This window comes from Magnolia sinica, chromosome 5, assembly GCF_029962835.1.
Source record: "Magnolia sinica isolate HGM2019 chromosome 5, MsV1, whole genome shotgun sequence".
NCBI classification, from domain to species: Eukaryota; Viridiplantae; Streptophyta; class Magnoliopsida; order Magnoliales; family Magnoliaceae; genus Magnolia; species Magnolia sinica.
In genome coordinates, this window is record NC_080577.1 from 5,499,110 (window position 1) to 5,526,882 (window position 27,773).

A 27,773-nucleotide genomic window follows, 5' to 3' on the forward strand; every position below is an offset into this window, starting at 1 on the left:
ACGCCAGATCTCATTAGAACTTGCATTTAGGTATATCCCCACTAGAAAAGTATTAATGCATCAGATCCCATTAGAACTCTATTAATGTATTGGTCCCAATAGAACTTGTGTCGTGACACATGTTTTGGACTATATATTTGTAGGGTGATCCTTAGAGCTTTTTATAAATACACCAAACTTGTCAGTACTCGACAGTTAAATGTGCTTATTAAGCTACACTGGTAAAGGTGACCTTATGAGAAGCCCTCATGTTGCACATCTCCCTCCCTTATATATATATATATATATATATATATATATATATATATATATATATATATATATAATTTTAAAAAGATTTAATGATTTTGATATGGTTTGTGTTTACACCCTCCTATCCCAATCCATGTGGACCAGTAGGAGGTTGCCATGTGTTGACACTATAAATAAGCAATGAACACAATCTTAATCGCGCTTCAAGAAAAAATTTTCATCCACATCCTTCGGCGACATGTTGCTTGCCAAAAGCGAAGTGTTGCAGGGCTATACGCACGTCTATGGTCGATAAGCACAAAATGTTGTCTAGTGGCGATGTGGTTGTCACATGCTTGGCATATATAGTCATAGCCTATACAAGCATTGTTCGAAATATTGGCATAGTTTTACAGATCGCATCCTTATGATACATATACGTATTGATTATTGTACATAATATCGTTTGTATTGAGAAACATAGAAAAATTGTTGAATTTTTCAATGAAACTTTAAGAATTGTTTTTTTTTTTAAAAAAAAAACATTAATAAACACTTTTAAATCATAACATATCAAAAAAGAAATGCACATAATATGTTTCTTTTATGTGGTGTCATAATTTATGCGTTATCTGACTGAACTAATGCAACTATATTCAAATTAAATGCATAATACTTAGAGTGTATCTGATGATCATTTCATCTAACACTTCTAAATATTTTGAAATTAATTAAATTAATCTCAATTAACAATTGTTCGAAGGGAAATTTTATTACTATTTTATATATATATATATATATATATATATATATATATATATATATATATATATATATATATATATTTTAACAAGGACTTAACAAATTAGCATATTAGCCTTCATACATGTTTGATTTCATGTTTAGAGTACAACATTTTAAGTAATTTGCGAGAAATTGAGAAATTTTAAAATTTTCTTCAAATCGGACTACTTACATTCAAATTTTGAAATTAGAGTATATGTGATGATCATTTCCTCAAACTCTTAAATATATCAAAATTAGTCTCAATTGATAACTGGTTGATGGAAAGTTTCGAAAAAAACATGGAGAATATGAAGAACGGATGGATATCAAAATTAAAACTCTTACTCCTTGATTTTGCATGCAAAATAAGAAGAACTAATGAATTTACAATCATTTAACACTGATTTAACATATTTTCAATAAAAAAAATAGATCAAAAATTAAAAATACTTACGGGATCGAACATGTGGGATATATCGACACTACCTATGTGTTTCGTATTGCACAAGTGGAATACAAGATATATCATAAGATATATTGACCAATATTGTCGATATTTAAAACATTGTATACAAGAAGCTATATAAAAACCTACTGATGCCAAGTATCTTGTTATCCAACACACCATTGGTGGGCTACCTCACATGGTCCTACTAAAAATAAGAAATATTTTCAGAGATGATCAGCAATTTCCCAAAGATAAGCAATCAAAGTCAATATATTAGAAGCAAATCCCAATCAAAGGTGATATATTGGAAGTAAGTGACTTTTGTATAAAGAAAGGGAATCACGATGAAGTGTTGAATCACGATCTCTCAAATATATGGGGGTTCGATCTTCCGAAGACCAACAACTACCTCCCAACTCTATAAAAGCAGTTTTTAAAAGAGAGCTCAGGGCACATGCCAAAACACACAATCTTATCATTTAAAGATACAACACAACGATGTCTTTACCTTAGATTAGTCTTAGAATCCTTCATTTATGTCCAACCCTCATCCCAAGTGTTAGGTTAGGTCTTAGTTTATTTTCGCTACCATCCAGTGTCCCCGTTGCAATACACATTTAGAATTAGGTTAAATATCTGCGACCATCATTGTTGGATATGTGGTTAACCAAGTCAACGCTTGGAAGATCACTTTCCAATTAGGTCCTTCGGACTGCTTCACTGTAATTGTCAATCTATACAAGTTGGTTTAGATATTTTATCTCTCTCATTTATTTTGCCTGGTTCTTAATGCCGATTGTAATTTTTATATTTAATATCAATAAAATCAATATTTAATACCACACTTCTTATTCATTTTATTCTTAAATTGAATAGATTTAGAGATTGCTATCACTTTTGGAAGAAAAGTTATTAGCACAGGGTTTTTTTTTTTTTTTTTAAAGAAGGATTAATCTTTCCCTTTTAAATTGCATATTTGGTACACATTCGTGATTGGACACTCAGATTAACCTTTATACGTCTGATCTTATAATTAATTTGACAGTTAGTTTCCAAGCGTTCAATCCAACCCAAGTCAAGTATAAAAGTAAATAAAGAACATTGGGCATTCGGTGGAAATGATGCCTGGAGCATTTAAAATTTAAAATTTTCAAAAGTCCATTCTCAAATGCCTGTTAAAATTCTCACATACCATTGTTGGATGGTGGGATGGTGGGACAAGTGTCCATCCACCGTCCATGTGCATAGTTATCATACATCTTTAGTGTTTATGATTCTGACAAGTGGGGATCATCATTTTGTAATCGAGACCAATGTTTAAACCGCCCCGTCACAGTTTGGATCAGGATCTGTGGCCTTTCCAGGCTGGCCATTATAGCTTCTGGTTTCGGATTGGAAATGCAGTCACACAGTTTTCTGTTCCAACCGTCCAAGCCCGATAGTCTGGACCAGACCCGGCAGCTCTTTTTAGCGGTTCACAAGGTTGAACCGGTATGGACCGGGTTCCCAGTAAAGATGGGTTGGCATCTGGTACAGGTTTTAAAACAATGATCCAGACCGTTGCTCAGTTGAGTCCCACAGGTGATAGAGCATGACCCAAAAGTCTCCTAGATTGAAGGATCCCACCAACAACATTAGGACCCTGGACCCTTGATCTGCTTACCTTCTTAACTAGTTAGACCGTCCCTTTAGGTGATTTTCGAGACCTAGTCCATCCAGATAGGTAAAAAAGCATACGAACGGCCTGGATTACGATCCTATAAGCCCAGCTTCTCAGAATCCAAAAGCCGCGTACACTGAAAAGATGCGGCCACTTGTCACACAATTCCCCCACGTGAATAGCCCAAGAGATGGAAAGGAGTGTGTGTGACCACCAGACTATGATTCTCTGCCCACTTTTGTTGGGTTGTAAGTGTCTTGGTTCAATGAATGTAGTATATACACATAAGCTGTGTGTATAGTCTCTACTATAACTAGAAGAGTAACTAACCTTAACTAAAATTAGAGACTTCATGCAGTGTGCTTACTGATCAAATGACAGCCTTATGTAGTAATAGAGAATGGGGTGGATAGCCGTCCATCAAGTTGGGCCCACCATTTCAATGGCCAAGAAATAGCTAGGCTTGTTGTGACCACTCCAGCGGTTATTCCCCTTCCCACTCGAGTCCTGATAATGTCCACGTTCAATGAATGTATCTTACACACCAGGGGGTCAGATTATGGTCATAGTCCGACAATACTCTTGGAATTGTGGTGTCGCATCCAGCCGTTCACTGGCACAAAAGTTCAGAAATCCTGACCGTACGGTTTTGTGATGTAGAAGATCCTAGCGGGTCGTTCAGTTTTTGGAAGGTCCAGATTGACGTGTCTTAATATATGGTGGTAAACTATCACAGTGATCTTATCCACCTAGACGATAGAGCATCCATCTACGGATCTCATGCGAACATGTTATTGGGCAGAATAATGAAGAGATAGTGTAGGGTATAAATAGGGAAGAGGGTAGGGTAGCCTTTCATCACAAACACCCTTAAAAAAAATTCCAAGGGCTAAAATGAGTTGGGGGTCCCCTAGAGTTCCTCTAAACCACTTCAGTAATTCGACTTGGGCTCTTCATGCTCATTCTACTGAAGTGTTTGGGGGAACTCCTGGTGTCATCCAACCGTCTCTTTCTGCTCATTTCCAGCTTTCCCATGGGACCCAACAATTCCCTGCCGTTCATCATACATTGTTGCCGTTGTTATCAGTTTCACTGGCTAGTGTAACTGACAAGGAAATTGATCTTAGGCTTCAAGAGTTCTACAAAACCACCTACACCTCTCCATGGTACATCCTATCCGTTCAATTGGGTGGACCCCACTGTCAATATGACCCGGCCCAAAAGCCAGGCTGCTTGGCTCATCATGTTGGCCACAAAGACGAAAACAATGGACGGTCAAACGAAACTTCACTGTGCCAAAAATCCACGTGATGGACAAGTCAGATTTCAACTCCCCAGTTTTCATTGCATTCTGTTTTTTTGCAAATCATAAGTAGATAGGCTAATCATTGTACTAATTGCAATTGCATTTTTCAGCTCTACGGGCCTACATTACAGGCTCAAGACCAATACAAAGAGAGCCGAAATGGTGGGCCGTTTGGCTGACCCAACCTTAGGCACAGTAATCAAAGCACATGGCCTTTAGATATTCCATCATGTATTCACTACCCCAGAGTATCAGGGCCCACCGGATGAACTATTCGGATCATTGAAAGATGGGTCCGGTTCTGCTGATTGCTTGGCCCATCCAGCCGTTGATCATTGCAAGAGACTTACAAGGGAGAACCTCATCCACCCAGATCGGAAAGAAATAAAAATGTATTTTTATTTCTTTCTAGATTCAAGTAATGCACGGGGATTCTCAGCAGGTCCGTTGAGCCGACTTCAAGTGGGCCTCACCAAAAGCAACGATGGGAATGGGAATAAACCTCTTGGGGGCACCGCAGTGTTGTGTTCCACTTGAGCCTTGATCTGCCTCATTTTTTAGGTTACGCCCCCAAAAGATATAGAAAAGCGGAATAGCGAGGATGAAATGCATACATCATGGTGAGCTCCTCAGAGCCCTTGCCTATGCCTGGCTGGGACAGGCGGGATAGTACCCAGTCCGCGTTTGTGCCCCTGGCCACATGAAATTCCTGTGGTAAAGGGCGCTGGTGAGGTGTTACCAGCTAACACAGCTTAGTGGGTGTTACCCTTGCTGTAAAGCCAATCTGATGGTATGTTGTATATTCACTCCATTCATCTGTTTTTTTCTATCTCATTTTAGGACATGGTTACAAACATTAAGCATATCTAAATCTAAGGTGGACCACATCACAAGAAACAATGATGACTGAACGCTCACCATTAAAAGGTTCCCAAGGCGGGCGGTAAGCAGATCAGTAATGTTTATTTTTCATATAACCTATTGATAAGGTCAAACAGAAATGGATAAAGGGAAAATAGAAAGATTAGTTTAATCCAAAACTTCCATGGCCTACAAAAAGCTTTTAACAGTTATTCACAACTTTTTTCACTGGTGAGGTCCACCAGATATTTAGATCTTCTTAAATTTTGGGACATCATCCTTAAATGATCTGAAAAACAGATGAATGGGTGACGTGGATATGAAACAAATTCATCAAGGTGGGCCTCACACTAAGGGTAACATCCATTAGGCTGCTCCCTGGGTAATGGCTAATCCACTCCCCATGGTCAAAAGCTATGTGGGGCCCACTGGGATGCTACTGACATTTTCTCAAACACATGAAATGCACCTTCAATTTCTCACGGTATGTAAAACAGCAGCAGCAGTTTACAGGTATTTCATCAAGCACTCCCTATGCAACGTCAAAATCAAGATACAAGGGTATTTGTTTCATATACATACCTTCCTCACCACCAGCTAACACTTCATTGAGTCATTTCATCGAACACTTGGTGAGCAACATCAATATCAAAATAACCGAGTCACTGAACTGGTTCAATCCAAGTTCGATTTGAGTTGAGCTCAGGCAAGCTCGAACTCGGTTCATCAAACACTCCCTATGCAACGTCAAAATTAAGATACAAGGGTATTTGTTTCATATACATACCTTCCTCACCACCAGCTAACACTTCATTGAGTCATTTCATCGAACACTTGGTGAGCAACATCAATATCAAAATAACTGAGTCACTGAACTGGTTCAATCCAAGTTCGATTTGAGTCGAGCTCAGGCAAGCTCGAACTCGGTTCGAAATTTTTTCCAAGCTTAAAAAATTTAAAAAAAAAAAAAAAAACAGCTCGACTCGGCCGAGCGAGCTAACCGATCTAACTCGGTTCGTGTGCAGCTCGCATATATGTTCTCCCCACATAACTTCCGACTACAGGAACTTCCCTTCGGTCCCCGCTGTGCACCACGCCATAATCCAAATCATTCATCTAGCAGCTCCTGTTGGTCAACGTAATCATTAATATGGGGACTTCAAAGATGAATGGACTGAATAATAACATGATCGGGCAGAAGGGGTAGCAGAAGCTGCAGAACCCGCGAGCCTCCAGGCGAGAGCTATGCTGGCAGTGAACCTCAAAAGAAAAACAACGGAAAGAATGGGACCTCAACCTCTGTACATTGGCATTCAAGCAAAGGTGAGCTAGAAAATGCTTTACCGGGAGCAGCAAGTCACTTTCTATGAATGAACCATCTACATTGGAGGCTTCCAAGAGGAACGATCTCAATCATCGCACGGTGGGGCAGGAGGGACAACGGGTGGGCCACCTCCATGCAGCCATCCTCACAACCAAAAACACTGGAAAGAAAGGGACCTCAACCTCTGCATGCATTTTCCCGCGATAGTTTTGAGTTTGTGGCCGTTGAAAATCTCACAACCTAATTGTATTCAAAGGGAATTTCAGATGATTTCCCGGCGCCACTACAAAAAATACACAGCTCATGTTACACTGATAGCCGACAGATGGAAGGCATTTCAGTAATATGCAAAATCTATAACCACATCATCTATATCCACTGCCTCAGCACTTAACACCGCATCTGAAGATAGGCGCGGCGATTCGCTCCCTTCAAAACCTAGCTTGGCCTGAAAGGTGCTCATATCTGACATCCGCTCAACAAACTATGCAAAGCGGCGCCAATTATCAGGGTCAAACATGTGTTCATCCATCCTCACAAAGTTGAAAGAGAGAGACTTCTTGGGCATTCCATTCATCTAAAGCTTCGAGTTCTTCACAATCTGCTCCAATGATAAATGATCGTACCACTTTGAGGAGTTCTCACCCATGACCGGTATCTTGCTATTCCTAGTGGCAGACATGACTTGTCTGACAAACACTTCAGGTTTGCTGCTCCGGTCAATCTTTATTTCATCTTTGTCTCGGAGGTTGAAGCATTTGCAGCACAAGGTCATGTTGTACTTGCCGAGCATGTGGGCGATTGGGAGGTAGGCATTACCGATCAATGTATTGTAATAGCTGGCCGTTAGTTCAGACAGATGAGAACTCGTAGTGTAGTGTCAGTGAATGCCAGCCACTTTTCCTGAAATCTTCACACCAGTACCTGAGAAGATGGCCCCTGCAGCCATGGAAAGCCTCTCCCCATGTTGAAGCAGCATCCCAGAATACCACTTGAGAAAGAACTGACCATAGGGTGTGTTCCAAGTACCATTGTCCCTTATGAAGAAGCTCGTCTTTTCTGGTTCCTTTTTTGGGTTATCAGCACCAAGGAGATCTGTATTTCCCCACTCAGGCATCCCAACATTTTGTGCAGAGGCATTCAACGAAGCAATCATGTACTGACATGTGAAAGAAGAAGAAACAAGATTCATAAAAAGCACAGTATATAAGAAATGATTTGAATAAATGAGAACAAAAGGAGGAGATGGGCAAAAGAGTTCTTCAAAGCACAAAAACAGTAGATTGGTGGGCGGGAATCCAAATGCAGTTGAATCCGGTTAGCTACCTTATCATAGCACTAAAACTCTCCGATTTGTCGAAAGTGCCGCCATGCCCAGGAGAGCTTCTCAGAAGGGCGAGAATGATATCTCAGTTCGCCAGCAGGACCCATCCCAACTTAAATGCCCTGCAAAATGAAGTAACAATCACTGGTAAGCCTACATTTGGCTACCTTTGAAATGTTTTACAACCCATGTATACACCTGAAATGCAGAATCTTATGAATCGAACAAAAAAATCTTACTGTTATGACCACTCCAAGATACCCGCTGAAACTATCTCGAAAATTCCTCATAAAATCTGAATAGACTTGAATAGGAGTTCAATCTACTAGAATCCTAGGCACTTCATCGCATCCCAGGGATATGTATTCCTTGCTCCTTAATCCAAACCTGTTCAAATGAGCCAAATCTAGTTCCTCATCCATCTCTTTAAGCACCCAGTGAGGAAGAGGGATCCTTTGACGTGGGAAGCGGGAAAAAAAAAACCCCACAGTTTTTTTTCCTTTTAAAGATGAAGCAATTTATTAGGAAAAGCCAAAAGCAAACCAAACTACACAGGAAAAGAGAAATGTACAACTAGAAAACAAAAGGGAAAAAGAAAAAGAAAAATCTAAAACTAAAATACAACAAGAACAACAACCCACGGGCTGGAAAACTGGCCAGGAAAAATGCCCAGAGGGCACCTAATCCCTCGAATACAACTTTAACCGAATCTAAAACCCCTGATGAGGAAAGACTCTTGTTATGGAAGCAACGGTTGTTCCTTTCTCCCCAAATAGCCCATAGAGTAGCAAGGACTAATCTTACTTGTTCCCACCGATAAATAATGCAGACAAAAGACAATGATAATATCAAATGGAGAAAGAACTCGAGGCATCATAATCAAATAAACAATCTAAACTCATATGATTGAGGAAATCAATGATGCACTAAAAGGAATAACATAAGAACAATGACAACATCAGCACATGTTTCTGTTGTTGCAACTCAAAAGGCATTTAAATTCTACGGCAGGGCCTGCCAGCAGTCTAGCTCTGCTTCAACAGGTCTCTTGTAAGTCATAATCAATTTCATTGTAATAGTCATAATGATCAACTTTATGAAGATTCCATTGGATTCAAGAAGCTCATAGCATTGGCCCCGATAAACCCCAATTTATTGCTTCCTCTCCGCCAATAATGCTCACTCCAACTCATTCAAAGGGGTATGGGTGATTCTGCATAATAAGCTTTTGATACTCAACAACTTTGTTAAAGAATAATCACAGAAATCCAAACATTTATCTATCCAGCCATGGGTAGATCAGCAGCATAATGCTATCGGGGAAATTGGTATAATTCATTAGAACAAATGAGGCATCAAACACCTGGAATTTATTTTGAAACGAATGAAAGTTGATGCTCGGGAGAAATTAGATTTCTCAGATCCCTAAAGGTGAAATAGGTAAAAAGCACTCAAAAAAGGTGTCTTCCAGATACTGCAATCTGAAGAAAGGGAATTGGGTGAATCATCTCTGTAATGGCAGTAATTGAATGATAGCCTAATATTGTATAATCTTTGTCTAGATTGCACATATAATGAAATATTGGCACGAGCATGGTAGAATTCAGCCCCAGGAGTACCTTTGCATGCGGACAATTTGGTAGGCAAGCGAGGGAAGACAACGGTAAGACGAGAGACTCTTGATCATTTCACCATTAGTTTTTTTTTTAACAACAAAGAATATTAAAAGAAAGAACAATTATGCTATAGTCTAGCAAAGTAAGGCAAGATGCACTCAATCCAAGCCGTCCAAATGGCAGACTTGTTAGACAGGCCACATGCCTTGCCTTGCATAGCCGATTCTATAGATAGACAATGTATAAATAAGAGATTTTGCATTTATCATTTTACCTTGTATAGTCGTTGTAGAACTCTATAAATTCAACCCTTCAGGGTTGTCTCAAATACAAAAAAAGGAAAGGAGAATCATTTTCCTCAAAGCCTTCATTGTTTTGCCTTGTTTACATGGTATTAGAGCAATACCGATCATAATCCGGCATCTTCTTCATCACCGGCACCACCGTCTGTCAAATCCGGCTCCTCCTCTGTCAGATCTGACCCTCACAAAGCTCATCCGGCAACTGTCTGCTGCATCAACAGCCCTGTCCGACCCTGCCATTGCTGCGTCCGGCCCTGCATCTGACCCTGCGCACGCCCCTGCTTCACGTCCGATCATCCTCAATCTGTCTGACTATTCCCAGGCCCGTCCGATCACGCCCTGCTGTCCGATCATGTCCGTGCGCGTCCTGTCACGTCCGATTACACCCTGTTGTCCCGTCTAATCACGTCCTCTGCCTCATCCGATCACCCTCTACTGCACACGACCTACTACACAAATCCCTACCTCATCCAATCACCCTCTGCGCACACTCTTGCCTCTGTACTGCGCATAATCCCTGCCTCTGGTGTTGTTGTTGTTCTGTTTCTGTCCCTGCAACCGGCTCTTCTGCTGCAAGGTAACTTCTTCCTTGGCGTGGTTTATCTCACTTCCAACCTATGGAAAAAGACTCCCGTACAGAGGCCCCACGATGTAGTTTCGATGGCACCAACTACAATCTATGGGCCATCCACTTTCAGAGTTTTCTCAAGGGTCATGGTTTATGGGGATTAATTGATGAATCTGTTACTATCCCTGCTTCCACCGATGCCGACAAAATGGCTGATTGGGAAATGAAAAATGGACAAATTATTACCTGGATTTTTGATTCGGTCGATCGAACAATAATTGTTGGCTTCACGCCACATCGCACTGCTAAGGCTATGTGGGATCATCTCCAGACAATATATCAACAGAGTAATGCGGCATGGTTATACCGCCTGGAACAAGATCTAGTTCACCTTACTCAGGGTGATAGAAGTATTCAAACTTTCCACTCTACAATGGTTACAATTTGGACAGAGATGGCTATGATGGATTCAGAATTCCCAAATGACTTTAAAATATTCCACACAATACGCGAGAGTGCGCAAGTTAGACAATTTCTTATGAAACTGCGACTGGAATTTGAGCATTGCAGGGTTGCTCTTCTGAACCGTAGCCCCACTCCTTCAATGAATTCGGTTATTAATGATTTATTAGCCGAGGAACAATGACTGCAGTCCTCTCTCTGGGGACATCACAGGGACCATCTGACCTGACACTTACTGTATCCACCTCTGCACCAAACCGTGGTTCCACTACTTTGATTTGTCGCGGCTGTAACAAAGTAGGACATGTCGTCGCTCAGTGCAAAGATTGGTGCGCTTATTGTCGAAGGACTGGTCATGGTATTCAGGACTGTCGTTCACGTGCCTACGCATCCTCATTCAGCCATGGACGTGGTGGTCGAGGTCGTGGCCATGGTCGTGCTTTTTCTGCCACTACTTCTTCCGAGCCTTCTATTAGTGATATTGCATCCACTGGTTCTATTGAAGGTCTTTCCTCACCTTTGACTCCTGCAATGCTCCAGCAGATCATGCAGGCCGATATGTCAGGTATCACCTCATCTTCTCCATGGTTCTTCGATTCTAGTGCTTCATGGTCGTGCTTTTTCTGCGACTACTTCTTCCGAGCCTTCTGTTAGTGATATTGCATCCACTGGTTCTATTGAAGGTCTTTCCTCACCTTTGACTCCTGCGATGCTCCAGCAGATCGTGCAGGCCCTTTCTGCGGCCGGTATGTCAGGTATCACCTCATCTTCTCCATGGTTCTTCGATTCCGGTGCTTCAAATCATATGACTGGTGATGTATCATATCTCTACAATACTCGTCCCTACACTAGCAATTAGGCTATTTCTACTGTAGATGACACTAAACTACCCATATAGTCCGTTGGTTCCTTAACTTTCTCTCCTTCTGACCATCACCAGTTTACCCTTCGTGATGTGTTTCATGTCCCTAAACTCTCCTCAAATTTAATTTCTGTTGGTCAACTTACATCCAATAACTGTTTGGTCATCTTTCTTCCAAATTGTTGTTGTGTAGGATCTGGCAACGGGGAAAGTACTTGGGAAGGGTAGGCGGCATGAATGTTTGTACGTGTTGGACTTTCACCCATCCATTATTCCAGCTCGTTGTTTCTTCTCTCCTTCTTCCTCGGATATTTGTTCGGCAAATAAAATGTGCAAACTCTGGCACTTTCGCCTGGGTCATCCACATTCTGATTGTTTGATTCAGCTCTTTTCTTCTGGCATGTTAGGGAATATTTATCTTAATAAAAGTGATTTGGATTATTCTTGTTCTTCCTGTTGCCCTTCAAAAAGTAAGTGTATTCCCTTTCCTCTAAGTACTATAAAATCATCATCTATATTTGAACTGGTGCATACGGATGTCTGGGGTCCTTCACCAATTATGTTTCTCTCTGGACTACGATATTATGTTATATTCATTGATGATTTCACCCATTACACCTGGATTTACTTTTTGCACTCATTTGAAAAATTCAAAATATTTCATTCTATGGTAGACACTCAATTTCGAGTAAAAATTCAAACTCTCCGCTCTAACTCAGGGGGAGAGTATCTCTCCACTAATTTTCGTACATATCTTACGGGTCATGGGATTACTCATCAGACCACCTGTTCTGATACTCTACAACAAAATGGGGTGGCTGAACGCAAAATTGTCATATTGTTGAAACTGCCAATACCTTAATGACAGCTATGAGTGTTCCTCGTTCCTTCTGGGCGGAAGCTATGATGCATTCAGTCTACTTGATTAATCGGTTGCCAACCACAGTTCTGAATAGTAAATCTCCCTACTTTGTTCTCACCGGTTCTCTTCCTACATATTTCACACTTCATGTTTTTGGTTGTGTATATTATGTTCATCTGGCATCACGTGAATGTAACAAACTTTTCCCAAAATCAGTAAAGTGTATGTGTTTGGGATTTGGAGAAACTCATAAGGGTTTTCGTTGTTATGACCCGGTCTCTCGTCGTGTACGGGTATCACAACATGTTGTTTTTCTTGAGCATATTGCCTTCCATTCATCCAGTCCTCCTTCGCCCACACCAGACTCTCCTGGTCTTACTATTTTTCCTGACATTCCGGTTGCATCGAGTCCACCTTCTTGTCCATTGCAGGTTTATTCACGATGACCACGTATAGATCCATCACCTACTATTCTCCCTACCGTACCTGTAACCGATCCAGATCCTATCTTGATACGTCGTTCCACTCATGAACATCGACAGCCTGATCGTTTGATATACTCTAAGTCTACCATGAATACTACCCTGGATACTGTATCTATTCCTACTTCATATCATCAGGCAGCCAGTCATGATTGTCGGAAGAAGGCTATGACAGAAGAACTTACAGCATTGAATGATAACTATATGTGGGACATTGTTACTCGACCTCCTGACCACCAATTAATTGGCAGTAAATGGATTTATTCTGTGAAGCTCAAATCTGACGGATCATTGGATCGATACAAAGCTCGGCTTATCGTTCAAGGATACAAACAGAAACACGGAATTGATTATGATGAGACATTCGCTCCTATGGCCAAGATGAAAACTGTTCGCACTCTTCTGGCAGTTTCATCAGTTCGCTTTTTGCCTCTCACTCAGATGGACGTGAAAATTGCTTTTCTTCATGGAGACCTCCAAGAAACAGTATATTTGAAACCTCCTCCTGGTTCTTTAATCCCTGCCAATAAAGTCTGTCGCCTGAAGAAAACTCTATACGGTCTCAAACAAGCCCCTCGGGCATGGTTCCAACGTTTTCATAATGTTGTTATAAGAGTTGGCTTTACTCAAAGTGGTCATGATCCATCCTTATTCTTATGCACCTCTAAGCATGGAATCATCATTGTTCTCGTTTGTGTTGATGACCTACTTCTGACTGGTAGCAATGACACTGGCATCTCGGCATTAAAGGACATTCTGAAGTCATCCTTCAAGATGAAGGACCTGGGTCATCTAACATACTTTCTTGGACTTGAATTTTTGCGTTATATATGTGGAATCCTGGTCAGCCAGCATAAATATGCCAAGGATCTTCTCGCCTTGGCCTCCTTAACGGATCAAAAGACAGTTCAGACTCCCTTGGAACTTAATGTTCAATATGATCGTAACGATGGTGAACTCTTTGCAGATCCCACATTATACCGCCGTTTGATTGGGAGCTAATTTGTTTTTGCTCCTCGAACTCTTCATATGACTGTAGTATTACGCATCTTACGGTACATATGTGGAACTCTAGATCGATATCTGTTCTTCTTCTCCACAACCTCTCTAGATCTTCGTGCTTATTCAGATGCTGACTGGGCCGGTTGTACTCTCACCCGCAGATCTACCACTGGCTACCGTGTTTTTCTTAGCACTTCTTTCATCCCTTGGAAGTGTAAGAAGCAGGCCACTGTTTCCAAATCAAGCACGGAGGCCGAGTATAGAGCAATGTCAACAGCTTGTAGTGAGATTATCTGGTTACGTGGACTTCTTTCTGACTTGGGCGTTCATCTACAAGATCCTATTCCACTCCATGTCGATAATCTGAGTGTCATTCAGATTGCCTCTAATCCGGTTTTCCATGAACGGACAAAGCATATTGAAGTTGACTGTCACTTCATCCGCGAGAAGTTTCAGTCTCGACTCATTTCGTTACCACATGTCGCTTCCCATGATCAGATTGCCGACATTCTCACGAAGTCCCTCACTTCTGCACGCCACTCATTTTTAGTTAGTAAACTATTACTTATCGATGACCCGCATTAGTTTGAGGGGGAATGTTAGACAGGCCACATGCCTTGCCTTGTATAGCCGATTCTAAAGATAGACAATGTGTAAATAGGAGATTTTGTATTTATCATTTTACCTTGTATAGTTGTTGTAGAACTCTATAAATTCAACCCTTCAGGGTTGTCTCAAATACCAAAAAAAAAAAAAAAAAAAAAAAAACACGGATAATCATTTTCCTCAAAGACTCACTATAGATAATGGGGCATAGCCCAAAACTTCATATGATCGGATTCTTCTAACCATCAGATAAGTGACCATCAAACAGGATTAGGAAAGAAAAAAAATCCAAAGATCAAAATCAAATTGGCAAATGACTATAAATTATGTGATTTGAATAGTCTGTGCATGTGATACTTTGAGCTATGCAGCGTCCATGGTGGGCCTCACATTTTGGACGGTAAAGACAACTTGCACAGCATAATAACTAAAGAAAGCAATAAACACAATCTCGTAAATAAGAACCAGATTTCCAAGCAAGAAACGAGGAGAATGTAGGAATACCTACCAGCAGGGATCGCCATGCCACGACCCGGACTGATGGAAAGCCATGATCACGAGCATCTTCAGCCCAAACCGCTCTATCAGCTCGAAAACGTCCAAATATCCATTCCAATAATAAACTCCGGGAGCTTTTCTTTCAACGAGCCCCCACCAGACCTCGACTACGATGCCCTCCACGCCACACAACGCCAATGATTTCAACCAAACCAATATCATCTGGCGCTGAGCCACCAACCATGATTTGGTGAAGATTTCAGGCCGGAGGGTCACGAAAAGGGGCACCACCTTGTGGGAGGAGTGAAGCTACGGATCCTACAGGAACTTGCTGGGAAAACCGTTAATGGGAGGATCAGAGCCATCCGCACCAGAGGAAGGCTTGGAAAAGTAGATGCGGGCAAACAAGTTGGGTCGGTGGCGGAGGGAGGGAAAGGTCGTGACTTGGACGAGTTGGACCGGGTTAGAGCGACTTGAGCAGGTGGAGGAAATTGTGATGCTGGATGGAGGGGGAGAGAAGAATGACATTGCATCAGAGAGAGAGAGGGAGAGAGGGAGAGAGAGAGATCCTTGGATTCTTGGAAATCGGGTTTATTGAGAGAGAGAGGAAATGGGCGGGAGATGAAACGAATGGAAATGGAGAAAAGACGAAAATACCACTTCCTGGCATATGATTATACACCACTTTCACTGGACACAGGTGGTAATTGGTCGGGGTGGATCAGCCTGTGGTTCAACTGGCCTGGCCTGCTTTTGAGTTGGGTTTATTCTATGCTAAATGGGTGGTAGGTTTTGCAAATGAGAAAATGTTGTCTATTTAAGTAAATGGGTCTAACTTGAATTAAAGCTCCATTAGCCAGCTAATTTATAGAGTAGTGAGGGCAATTTTGCCTACAATTAATTAATTTCTTTTTATAAAGTAAAACATTAAATATTCAGAGGATATAGAAAGATATTTTAAAGAAAGTTGAAGTATCTTGAAAACTTGAAAGTATGATAATTGTTTGGTGTACTTATATCAATTTACTAAAAGTAACATTTGAAATAAATATCATTTTAGGCTACAAGCCCAAAAATAGGCAGATCTAAGGCTCAATTGGCCCACATTACAACAAGCAGCCGTGATAATAATACTCACCATTGAAACCTTCCTAGGGCCCACCGTGATGGTTAATTGCCATCCAACCTGTTTATAAGTTCACATAAACCTAGATGAAGGGAAAACACAAATATCAGCTGATCCAAAACTTCTGTGGCCCTCAAAAAGTTTCAAACTTTAGATGTTTAATCCCCAATGTGTGCTCCACTTGTGCCTTCGATCTGCCCCAATTTTTGGGCTTGTACCTAAAGAAAATGATATAGAAAAATGGATGGACGTTATGGATAAAACCCATACATCGCGGTGACTCCTAATAGCCATGTCCCTTCTAGCTAGGGATGAGTGCGCGTCCATGCGTTAGAGGGTGAAGCTCTTGTACTCCCTAGTAATGTTTTAAATATTGATGATATCAGCCAATATATCCAACGATATATCTTGCATTCCACCTGTGTGATACGAAATGCACAAGTAGTGCTAATATATCTCACATGTTCGATCCGGTGAGCATTTTCAATTTTCAATCTCTTTTTTTATGTTGAAATTATGTTAATTCAGTGTTAAATGGTTATAAATCCATTGATTCTTCATGTTTTTGCATGAAAAATCATGGAGTTTGAGCTTTGATTTTGATTTCCGTATGTTCTTTATGTTCTCCATTTTTTTCAAGATTTTCCTTCAACCAGCTATCAAAGGAGGGTAATTTTAAAGTATTTAATAGTATTTAATGAAATGATCATCTTATACATTCTAATTTCGAAATTTAATTATAGTTGGTCTGATTTGGGGAAAATTCGAAATTTCCCCAATTTCTCCCAAATTACTTGCAATGTTGCACTCCAAACATGAAACCAAGCTTTCATGAGGGTTGATCTACTGATTTGTTAAGTCATTGTCAATTTTTGAAAATTTAAAATTATTTTTAATTAAAATTTAATAAAAATATTAAAATATTTTTTTTTTCAAAATTTCCTCTTTACCAGCTATCAATTGAGATTAATTTCAAAGTATTAAAGAGTGTTTGATGAAATGATCATCATGTATACTCCAAATGTTATGCATTTATTTTGAATATAGTTGCATTAGTTCAATCAGACAATACATAGCTTAGGATCCCATACAAAGGAAACCTTGTGCACTTTTTTTTTGAGATGTTATAATTTAAAATCATGTATTAAGATCTATTCTAACAATCTCTGAAGTTTTATTGAAAAATTCAACCAGTTTCCTTGTGTTTTCCAAAAAGTCCGGTAAATTCCTCGATACAAATGATATATCCCGTGTGATAAACGATACATATATGTATCCCAAGTATGGGATACGCAACGCGATACCGATATTTCAAACATTGCCCCGTGAAGGCTCAACACGATCTGCTAAGCCGCTTGTGCCCCACCACGTGATGATCCAAACCATTCACCTAGAAGCTCCTATGAGTCAGCGTGAAAGGCGTTGAACGATCACTCATGTGGGGACTTCAAAGATGAATGGACTGGATCATCACATGATCAGGCAGAACCAGCGAGCCTCCAGGCGAGGGCCATGCCATCAGTGAACCTCAAAAGGAAAACAACCGAAAGTATGCTCACAAGTCACTTTGTATGGATGAACCATTTAAATTGGAGGCTTCAAAGTAGATTGGCTTGGATCATAACACGGTGGGGCAGGAGGGGCAACAGGAGGGCCACCTTCTTGCAGCAAACCTCAAAACCAAAAACACTGGAAAGAAAGAAACCTCAACCTCTGCTTGCATTTTCCACACGAGTCTTGAGTCTATGACTGTCGAAAATCTCACTATAGAATTGTATTGAAATGGAATTTCAGATGATTTCTCGGTGCTGTTACAAAAAATACACAGCTCATGTTACAATGTATAGACAAGAGACGGAAGGTATTTCAGTTATATGCAAAATCTATTCCCACTTCATATGTTTGCACTTCCTCAACTCCTAACACAACATCTGAAGATCGACGTGAGTCCCTCCCTCCCAAACCTAACTTGGCCTGAAAAGTGTTGGCGTCTGACATCCACTTAACAAACCGAACAAAGCAGCTCCAATTATCAAGCTCAAATATGTTTTATCCATCCTCACAAAGTTGAAAGAGAGAGACTTCTTGGGCATTCCATCCATGTAAAGCTTCGAGTTCTTCACAATTTGCTCCAACGATATATCACCATACCACCTTGTGGAGTTCTCACCCATGAGCAGTATCTTGTTATCCCTAGTGGCAGACATGACTTGTCTGACAAACACTTTGGGTTTGCTGCTCCAGTCAATCTTTATCTCATCTTTGTCTCAGAGGTCGAAGCATTTGCAGCACCAGGTCATGTTGTACCTGCCGAGCATGCAAGCAATCTGGAGGTAGCCATGATTGATCAATGTATTGTTATAGCCAGCTGTTAATTCAGATGGATGACAGCGCGTGGTGTAGTGCTAGTGAATGGCAGCCACTTTTGCTGAAATCTTAACACCAGTACCCAAGAAGATGGTCGTTGCAGCCATAAAGAGCCTCTCCCCATGTTGAAGCAACATCCCAGAGTACCACTTGATAAAGAACTGACCATAGGGTGTGTTCCAAGTACCATCATCACTTCTGAAGAAGCCTGGATCGTGCGTCCGGCTATCAGCACCAAGAGGATCCGCATTTCCCCACTCAGGCTTTCCAACATTTTGTGCATGGGCATTCAGCGAAGCAATCATGTACTGACATGTGAAAGAAGAAAGGAGATCGATACAAAGCATGGTGTAGAAGAAATTATTTGAATAAATGAGAAGAAAAGGAGAAGATGGACAAAAGAGTTCTTCAAAGCACAGGAACAGTAGATTAGTGGGCAAGAATCCAAATGTAGTCAAATCCTTGCATACCTTATCATACCACTGAAACTCTCCAGCTTGCCGCAAGTGCCGCCATGCCCAGGATAGCTTTTCGGAAGGGCGAGAAGGATATATCAGTTCACCAGCAGGACCCATCCCGACTCGAATGGCCTACAAAATAAAGTAACAATCTCTGGTACAGGCTACATTCGGCTACATTTGAAATGGTTTACAACCCATGTATACACCTGAAATCCAGAATCTTATGAGTCAACCAAAAACATCTTACTGTTATGACAACTCCAAGATACTCTCTGAAAGTGTCTCAAATATTCCTCATAAAATCCGAATAGGCTTGAATAGGAGATCAACCTCTAAGAATGGGCACCTCATCGCATCCTAGGGATATGTATTCCTGGTTTCTTATTCCAAACCTATCTGAATGAGCCAGATCTGGTTCCTTGTCCATCTCTTCAAGCACCCATTGAGGAAGAGGGATCCTTTGACATAGGAAGTAGATAAAAGGGAGAGAAAAAAACTCAGTGCCAATACATATTTTTTTTATTAAAGATGAAGCAATTTATTAGGTAGAGCCAAAAGCTAACCAAACTACACAGGAAAAGAAAAACCTACAACTAGAAAACAAAGAGAATCAGAAGAACAAAAAAACTAATAAACTAAAACTAAAATACAACAGGAACAACAGCCCATGGGCTGGAAAACCTCTCAGGAAAAAAGGACCTTAAGGCACCCAATCCCTCAAGTACAACTTTACCCAATCTAACACCCCTAATGAGGAAAGACTCTTGTTACAAAAGCAACGGTTATTCCTTTCTCTTCAAATAACCCACAGAGCAGCAAGAAGGGCTAATATCCAGTTCTTCCTACCGAGCTTCCCTCAGTGCCAATATATCATACCGAAAGATTTCAAAAAAAAAAAAAAAAAAAAAAACCCACTGAAGAACAATCCATAACCCATAAACAAAATTTGTTCTTTAGATGGATAAATAATGCGGACAAATGACCGATAACATCAAATGGAGAAAGAACTCAAGGAATCATAGTCCAATAAACAATCTGAACTCATATGATTGAGGAAATCAATAAAGCACCAAAAGGTACAACATAAAAACAATGACAACATTAGTGCATGTTTGTGTTGTTGCGACTCAAAAAGGCACTAAAATTCCACAACAGGGCCTCACAAGTCATAACCAAAACCCCAGCTCCAAGTCACCAGGTCTCTTGTCGCTTGCAGCTGCAGGTACCTTTTAAGTTAGATTAAAAACAGAAAATATCAGATTCTTGTCTTGCACAAAAAGACGAGACCTAAAACCTCAAGCTACCAAAGATTTTTTCACTTCTAATCTCTTTTATTCAATAAACCCTATGACAGATGATATGGTGTCCCAAGGGAGCACCAAAGAACATTTACATGACAGAACAAATAGAACTCTCTCAACTCTGACGACTTGGAAAAAAAATATAAAGAAGGAAACAGCAAAACTCTAAAGATAACAATCGCAGGTGATAGGGACCCAAGAACATCACAAAAATTATCACAAAGAAAGGCAAGGAGTAAACAAAAAACAACACTAAAATGACAAAATAAATCAATGAGCACCATACGGACTCAAGCAAACATTGCGAACATGCAAAGTAGCGAAGAAAGCAATTCCACAATGAAACAACTCAAAACCACTTACTCACATTGGTACAACGTGAAGTGATAAAAATGGTGGAGAAAAAAAAATGGTGTTAGTAGGTAGAGGGGGATTTTAGCAGACTATTATAGCATGGATGGGTTGGAGATCAAAACCTGAAACATTATGATGGAAAAGGTTGCAGCTCACTTGATGGAAGATATTGCCATGGAGACAATAATGAAGGTTGCAAGTGGCAAAGGCTGGCTACATGTGCAGTTCAAAAAGAACCTGTGGGAGGCACAGAAAGAACTCCCTAGAGATGCATATCCCACAGGATCTCTGTTTGTCATGTTATTTTGCAAGGTTCACCAATAAGCAATTTTGAATTTTTTCCAAGCATGGTTTTGGAAGACCTAGAGGCTTTTATTGAGTTCAGTTCTATGGTAGGATGGTAGAGTGATACTGTGAACTCAAGAGAAAATTGTGTTCCTATTAAAAGGCTTATGCATAATGAAGAAATGGGTATGGCTCCATCGCCTTCAATTCTAATGCTGGACTGTAGAGCTTCTAATATTATCAGGGAAATTTGGGACAATTCACTAGAACAAATGAGGCATCAAACACCTATAATTTATTTTGAAATGAATAAAAGTTAATTTTTTAAAAGATGATTTAAAAAAATAAAAAATAAAAAAAGAAATATTCTTAAACCACAAAAAAGAAAAAAAACAAACAAACAACAACAAAACAAAACAAAACACAAGAAGCAAAGAGAATAACAAAAGAAAATTAGCAAAGAAAAAAACAAAACAAAACTATACAACAGCCAGCCCCACCACTGGCCAACCCCAAGAAAACCCCCCAACAACTCAAGGCACCCAATCCTGAACAAAGGACTTCGTTGTACACTCCGGCAACAGATGCTCTCATATTCCAGAAGCAACGATTATTTCCCTCAAGCCAAATAGACCAAAGAACAAAAGAAAAATGATGTGCCACTTCTTCCTGCCTAAGAGACCTCATCTTCCGCATGCCACAATCGGAAAAGACCTTTAACAAACGTTGGCATCACTTAGGAACTCCCAGCCATCTGAAACACACAACTCCAAATCTCCAAGGAAAAACAACAATGGATGAAGAGATAATTAACGAATTCTTCAACTTGGAGACAGAGACTGCAGGCATTGGGCAAAACCATACCCCTTTCCTGAAGGTTATCTATGGTGAGAACACGGGTGTTCCCAGCAAATCAGGTGAAGGCTGCAAGTAAGTGTGTGTGTGCGTGTGCGCGTGCACGCGCGTGTGCATGTGTGCGGGGGGGTTGATCAAATGAAATGAGATGTTGATAACAAGGGACTGAAAAGGGTCCTGAGCTCTCCAGATTCTTAGTAGGAACATCTTCCTCTCCAGAAGAAGGGAATAAACCCTACAATCAAGAAAGGAGAGATGTGAGATCCAGGAATTCCTCATCGAAAAGATTCCTCCAAAGCAAAAGGACCCAAATACCGTCTTCTCCAGTCCCCAAGAAACAATCTGCCACCAAAATATCCTTTACAGAGCTTAGGGAAGCTAAAAGCATGAAGGAAGACCCAAGGGAAGAGGTCCCACACCAGGGGTCCTCCCAAAATCCGATTCGTTCACTATTACCTAGAGCAAACCTGAGTTCTGAAAAGACTTTTAGGGCCAATTTAACAATTCCTTTCCACAAAAAAGAAGACCGATAGAGAGAGAGGAAGGTTTTGTCTCCCAACCACCTGGGGTTGGACCATATTTTGCTGTAATAACAGACCTCCATAAGTTGGAATTCTCCAAAGCAAACTCCAGAGCCATTTACCTAAGAAAGCCTCATTGACCAAATCAAGACACCTTATCCCAACCCCTCCCTCCACATAGGGGGAGCAAACCTCCTAATAGTTTGCTAAGGGAAACTTTTTAGAGGAGGAGCCCCCTTGCCACAAAAAGTCTCTCCAAAAGTTTATCCATACAATCAATGACCGACTCAGGGCAAGGGAACAAAGACATATAATATTAGGGCAGGTTCAAGAGCGAGGCCTTAATGAGAGTAATCCTGCCTCCTAGAGAAAGTAACTTGCTCTTCCAAGGAAAAACTTGATGCAGGATGGCCACGAGGTGGGACCCATTGTGGGACTATGCGATTCGGGGACCTGTGCAATGCGGGGGTTGCCCACGGGGAGGACTCACCTAGGTTTGCATGAGAGAGCCGGAATATATGGATAAATTGGTGCTCCCCCAACAACTCTGAAGCTTTTGGTGCATTAGCCAGTTGTCTGCCATCAAAGTGCTATCAGAGCGGGAGCCCAGGGATCAAGTCTCCTCACCGGTGTGAGTGGATGATGCGGGAGCATCTTGGTGTGACTTGCCACGAGGTGGGACCCATTGTGGAACCATGCGATTCGAGGAACCGTGCAACGCATGGGTTGCCACGGGGAGGACTCGCCTAGATTTGCCTCAGAGAGCCTTAATATTGGGATAAATTGGTGCTCCCCCAATAGCTCTGGAGCTTTTGGTGTGTTGGCCGGTTGTCGGCTATCAAAGCCTTTCTTTCCATATGCTCTATGATTTTGTCCCACAGGTGCAAGGTTGGTTTTCCCACACAAAGAAGGTAGCCTAAATACATGGTAGGAAGAGAACCAACACCACAAGCAAAGGACTTTGTCAGAGAAACAGTGACATCTCTAAACAAATTGATTCTGAAGAATTCACTTTTTGCAATGTTAACCTTCAGACCTGAAACAACTTGGAACCACCCTATAGTCATATTAAAAAATAAAAATAAAACAAATCAACCATATAATCCTTGGCCTCACTCAAAATAAAAAGAAGCAAGGAATCATCTACAAACTGAAGGTAATTGATACACTGGAGGAAATTTTCAACCTTAAAACCTTGGAAAAGACCCGCCTCTTGGCTCTTGGAAAGCATGTGGCTGAGAGCCTCCACAACGAAAACAAATAGAAAAGGAGATAAAGGGTCCCCATGTCTAAGGCCTCGGGAAGCTCTAAAGAAAACAAAAGAGACCCATTGATTAAAACAAAGAACTTTGTAAAAGAAACACATAAATAAATCAAACCCTTCCATTTAGCCCCAAGACCCATCCGAACCATCATGTTATCCAAAAAAGACCGTTCCACATGGTCATAAGCCTTTTCCTCCACCTTACACATAATGGAACAAGAGTCACGGTATTCGTGTGCAATCAGCACGCTATCTAGAATCTCTCATGAAAACAAAAGCACCATGAAAAAGGGGAGATGATATCGGAAGAGCATTCCTCAGTCTTTGACATAGGACCTTTGCCAGGATCCTGTAAGGACTATTGATTAAGCTTGTAGGTCTTAAGTCTTTAAGATTCTCAGTACCCTCCAGTTTTGGAATTAAGGCAATAAAGTATAGCCCATTTCAGAAGGCAAACGGCTAAAAAGGAAGAAATCTTCAACCAAACCCATCAGATCATCCTTCAACGAACCGCTAAGATGAGAAACTCTTTATTGTTTCAACATTAGATTTTATTTTTACTTCTAAACAACAAAGAAAATTACAAGAAAGAACAACCATACTACACTCTGGCAAAGTAAGGCAACATGCACTCAATCCAAGCCGTCCAAACAGCAGACTCAATGTCCATGATGGGGAGTAGCCCAAAATTTCATCCTGATCGGATTCTTCTAACCATCAGTTAAGTGACTATTAAACAGATATCAGAAAGAACAAAATTTTCAAGTTTCAAAATTCAATGGGCAAACAACCATCAATTGTGCAATTAGAATTGTTCGTGCCTGTGCTATGCGCCGTCCATGGTGGGGCCCACATTTTGGACGGTAAAGACAACTTCCACAACATAATAATTCAAGAAAGCAATAAACACAACAAGAACCAGAATTCCAAGCAAGAAATCAGGAGAATGTTCGAATACTTACAAGCAGGGATCGCCGCACCACACTCCACACCGATGGAAAGCCATGATCGCGAGCACCTTTAGCCCAAACCGCTGCGCCAATTGAACGATGTCCAAATACCCGGCCCAATCATAAACTCCGGGAGCATCTCTTTCAACAATCCCCCACCGGACCTCGACTACGATGCCCTCCACGCCAGAAAACGCCAATGCTCTCAACGAAAATATTATCATTTGGCGCTGAGTCACCAGCCATGACGAGCTGTAGGTGTCAGGCGGAAGGGTCACGAAGACGGCAATCGCCTTGCGGGAGGAGTGAGGCTGCAGTTGGAAGTCGTGCATGAACTAGTTGGGAAAACCATTAATGGAAGGATCGGAGCCATCCGAACCGGAGGAGGGCTTGGAATAGTAAGATGCGGGAAGAGAAGCTGGGTCCCTAGTGGAGGGAGGGAATGGTCGTGACTCGGACGAGTCGGACTGGGTCGGAGCGAGTCGTTCGGGTGTAGGGAATCGCGATGCTACATGGAGGGGGAGAGCAAATCGACATTGCATTAGAGAGAGAGAGAGAGAGATCCTTGGAATCTTGGATTTTTGGAAATCGGGCTTGGTGAGAAAGAGAGAGCGAGAGAGAGAGAGAGAGAGAGAGAGAGAGAGAGAGAGAGAGGAGATTTTGAAGAGGAAATGGGAGGGAGATGAAATCAGTGGAAATGGGAAAAGGATAAGAATACCCATTGTAGTATATGATTTTACGCCACTAGCTAGCTGGACAGGGAAAAATAAGAGGGAAGAGGATTGCGTCCTACCCTTGCCAGGAGAGACTCGGTCTTGGCAGGGGCTTTGTGGGACCCACCGTGATGTATTTGTTTTATCCACACTGTCCATCCATTTTAACGGATTGTATTGAGGCATGATCCCAAAAAGGAGGCAGATCCAAGGCTCAAGTGGGCCACATCATAGGAAGTTGTGTTGATCTTGACGCCACCGTTGAAACCTTCCTAGGGCCCACCGTGATGCTTATTTGTCATCCAACCTGTTCACAAGGTCACGTAGACCTGGATGAAGGGAAAATACAAATATCAGCTTATTCTATAACTTATATGCCCTTCAAGCGTTCAATCCTCACTCTTTCACTCTTTCCAATAGTGAAGGATTTGCCTCCATTTTTGTCTCATATGTTAAAATGGAGGGACAACGTGGATAAAACATATACATTATGTTGCTAGGTCCCACGGAACCCATGCTAGTACCGATGCATCCCAAGATAAGAACCGGAATCCTCGTAAAGACTGGGTTGGGAGGTTGTAAATATAATTAAAATGAAATTCATTTTTCAATTATACTCTAATTTAAATGGAATCTAAAGTTATATTTGAGTTGGAGTAAAGAGCAGGAAATGGAATGCTTTTGAACTCTTCAATGTTGATAAGAACATGTGTAATATCTCAAATCAACTTTAATATTTCAAATTAGTATTTATATATGATATTTGAGAAAATGACTATGATAAGCCCATTGAAATATAGACTTTGGCCAAAGATGAGAAAATTCCAAACCGTGGGTAGGATGCATATGCAAGGATCACAAGCAACTTGCCAACAATTTTTACCGTTCATTCAGTTGGCCAACTCTTGGACAGTTTAGATCATTCCATCTGTGTGATTTTAGTGATGTAGGTGATAATTTGATTGTTTTGAAGCATCATCAATGTGCTAAGTGTACGGTGAATTAGGAGCATAGCGACACTTAAAAAAGCATTTTACACCAATTACTCTTAAATCTCTACTCTTTCTTAGGATTTTAAATCAGCCTCATTTACTCTCTATTCTAGTTACCACCATTTACTTCCATTTAAATATTAGGCATTGAAATCCCTTAACGGGCGCAAAAGCAATCTCAGAGTGAATCAAACACATAATAAAAAATAAAAAAGATAAGCAAACAGAGAATACATAGATTTTTGGATGAACCATCTAAATCGGAGGCTTCAAAGTAGATTGGCTTGGATCATAGCACAGTGGGGCAGGAGGGGCAATAGGTGGGCCACCTTCTTGCGGCAAACGTGAAAAACAAAAATATAGGAAAGAAAGAAACCTCAACCTCTGCTTGCATTTTACACGCGAGTCTGAGTCTGTAACTGTCGAAAATCTCACTATAGAATTGTATTGAAATGGAATTTCAGATGATTTCTCAGTGCTGTTACAAAAAATACACAGCTCATGTTACAGTGTATAGACAAGAGACGGAAGGCATTTCAGTAATATGCAAAATCTATTACCACTTCATATGTTTGCACTTCCTCAACTCCTAACACAGCATCTGAAGATCGGCATGAGTCCCTCCCTCCCAAACCTAACTTGGCCTGAAAAGTGTTGGCGTCTGACATCCACTTAACAAACCGAACAAAGCAGCTCCAATTATCAAGCTCAAATATGTTTTATCCATCCTCACAAAGTTGAAAGAGAGAGACTTCTTGGGCATTCCATCCATGTAAAGCTTCGAGTTCTTCACAACCTGCTCCAACGATATATCACCATACCACCTTGTGGAGTTCTCACCCATGAGCGGTATCTCACTATTCCTAGTGGCAAACATAACTTGTCTGACAAACACTTCGGGTGTGCTGCTCCAGTCAATCTTTATCTCATCTTTGTCTCAGAGGTCGAAGCATTTGCAGCACAACATCATGTTGTACATGCCGAGCATGCAGGCAATCAGGAGGTAGCCATGATTGATCAATGTATTGTTACAGCCAGCTGTTAATTTAAACAGATGAGAGCGTGTAGTGTAGTGCCAGTGAATGGCAGCCACTTTTACGGAAATCTTAACACCAGTACCCAAGAAGATGGTCGCTGCAGCCATGGAGAGCCTCTCCCCATGTTGAAGCAGCATCCCAGAATACCACTTGATAAAGAACTGACCATAGGGTGTGTTCCAAGTACCATCATCACTTCTGAAGAAGCCTGGATCATGTGTCCGGCAATCAGCACCAAGAGGATCCACATTTCCCTTCTCAGGCTTCCCAACATTTTGTACATGGGCATTCAGCGAAGCAATCATGTACTGACATGTGAAAGAAGAAAGGAGATCGATACAAAGCGT

At 41.0% G+C, this 27,773-nt stretch overlaps 1 protein-coding gene and 2 pseudogenes across 2 annotated transcripts in view; all 3 read right to left on the minus strand.

Annotated features, from left to right (window-relative positions):
- Positions 1-6,381: 6,381 nt before the first annotated feature.
- Positions 6,382-16,643, minus strand: LOC131245235 (beta-amylase 1, chloroplastic-like; annotated as a pseudogene).
- Positions 16,644-18,072: 1,429 nt separating this feature from the next.
- LOC131245234 (beta-amylase 1, chloroplastic-like) lies at positions 18,073-25,797 on the minus strand (annotated as a pseudogene).
- A 1,012-nt stretch (positions 25,798-26,809) lies between these two features.
- Positions 26,810-27,773, minus strand: part of LOC131245236 (beta-amylase 2, chloroplastic-like) — a 30,411-nt gene continuing 29,447 nt past the window's right edge. For both annotated transcript variants that reach the window (XM_058244547.1, XM_058244548.1), the window contains one exon: positions 26,810-27,734. In XM_058244547.1, coding sequence (XP_058100530.1) covers positions 27,327-27,734 — 408 coding nt within the window. In that variant the 3' untranslated portion in view covers positions 26,810-27,326. The remainder of the gene's footprint in view (positions 27,735-27,773) is intronic.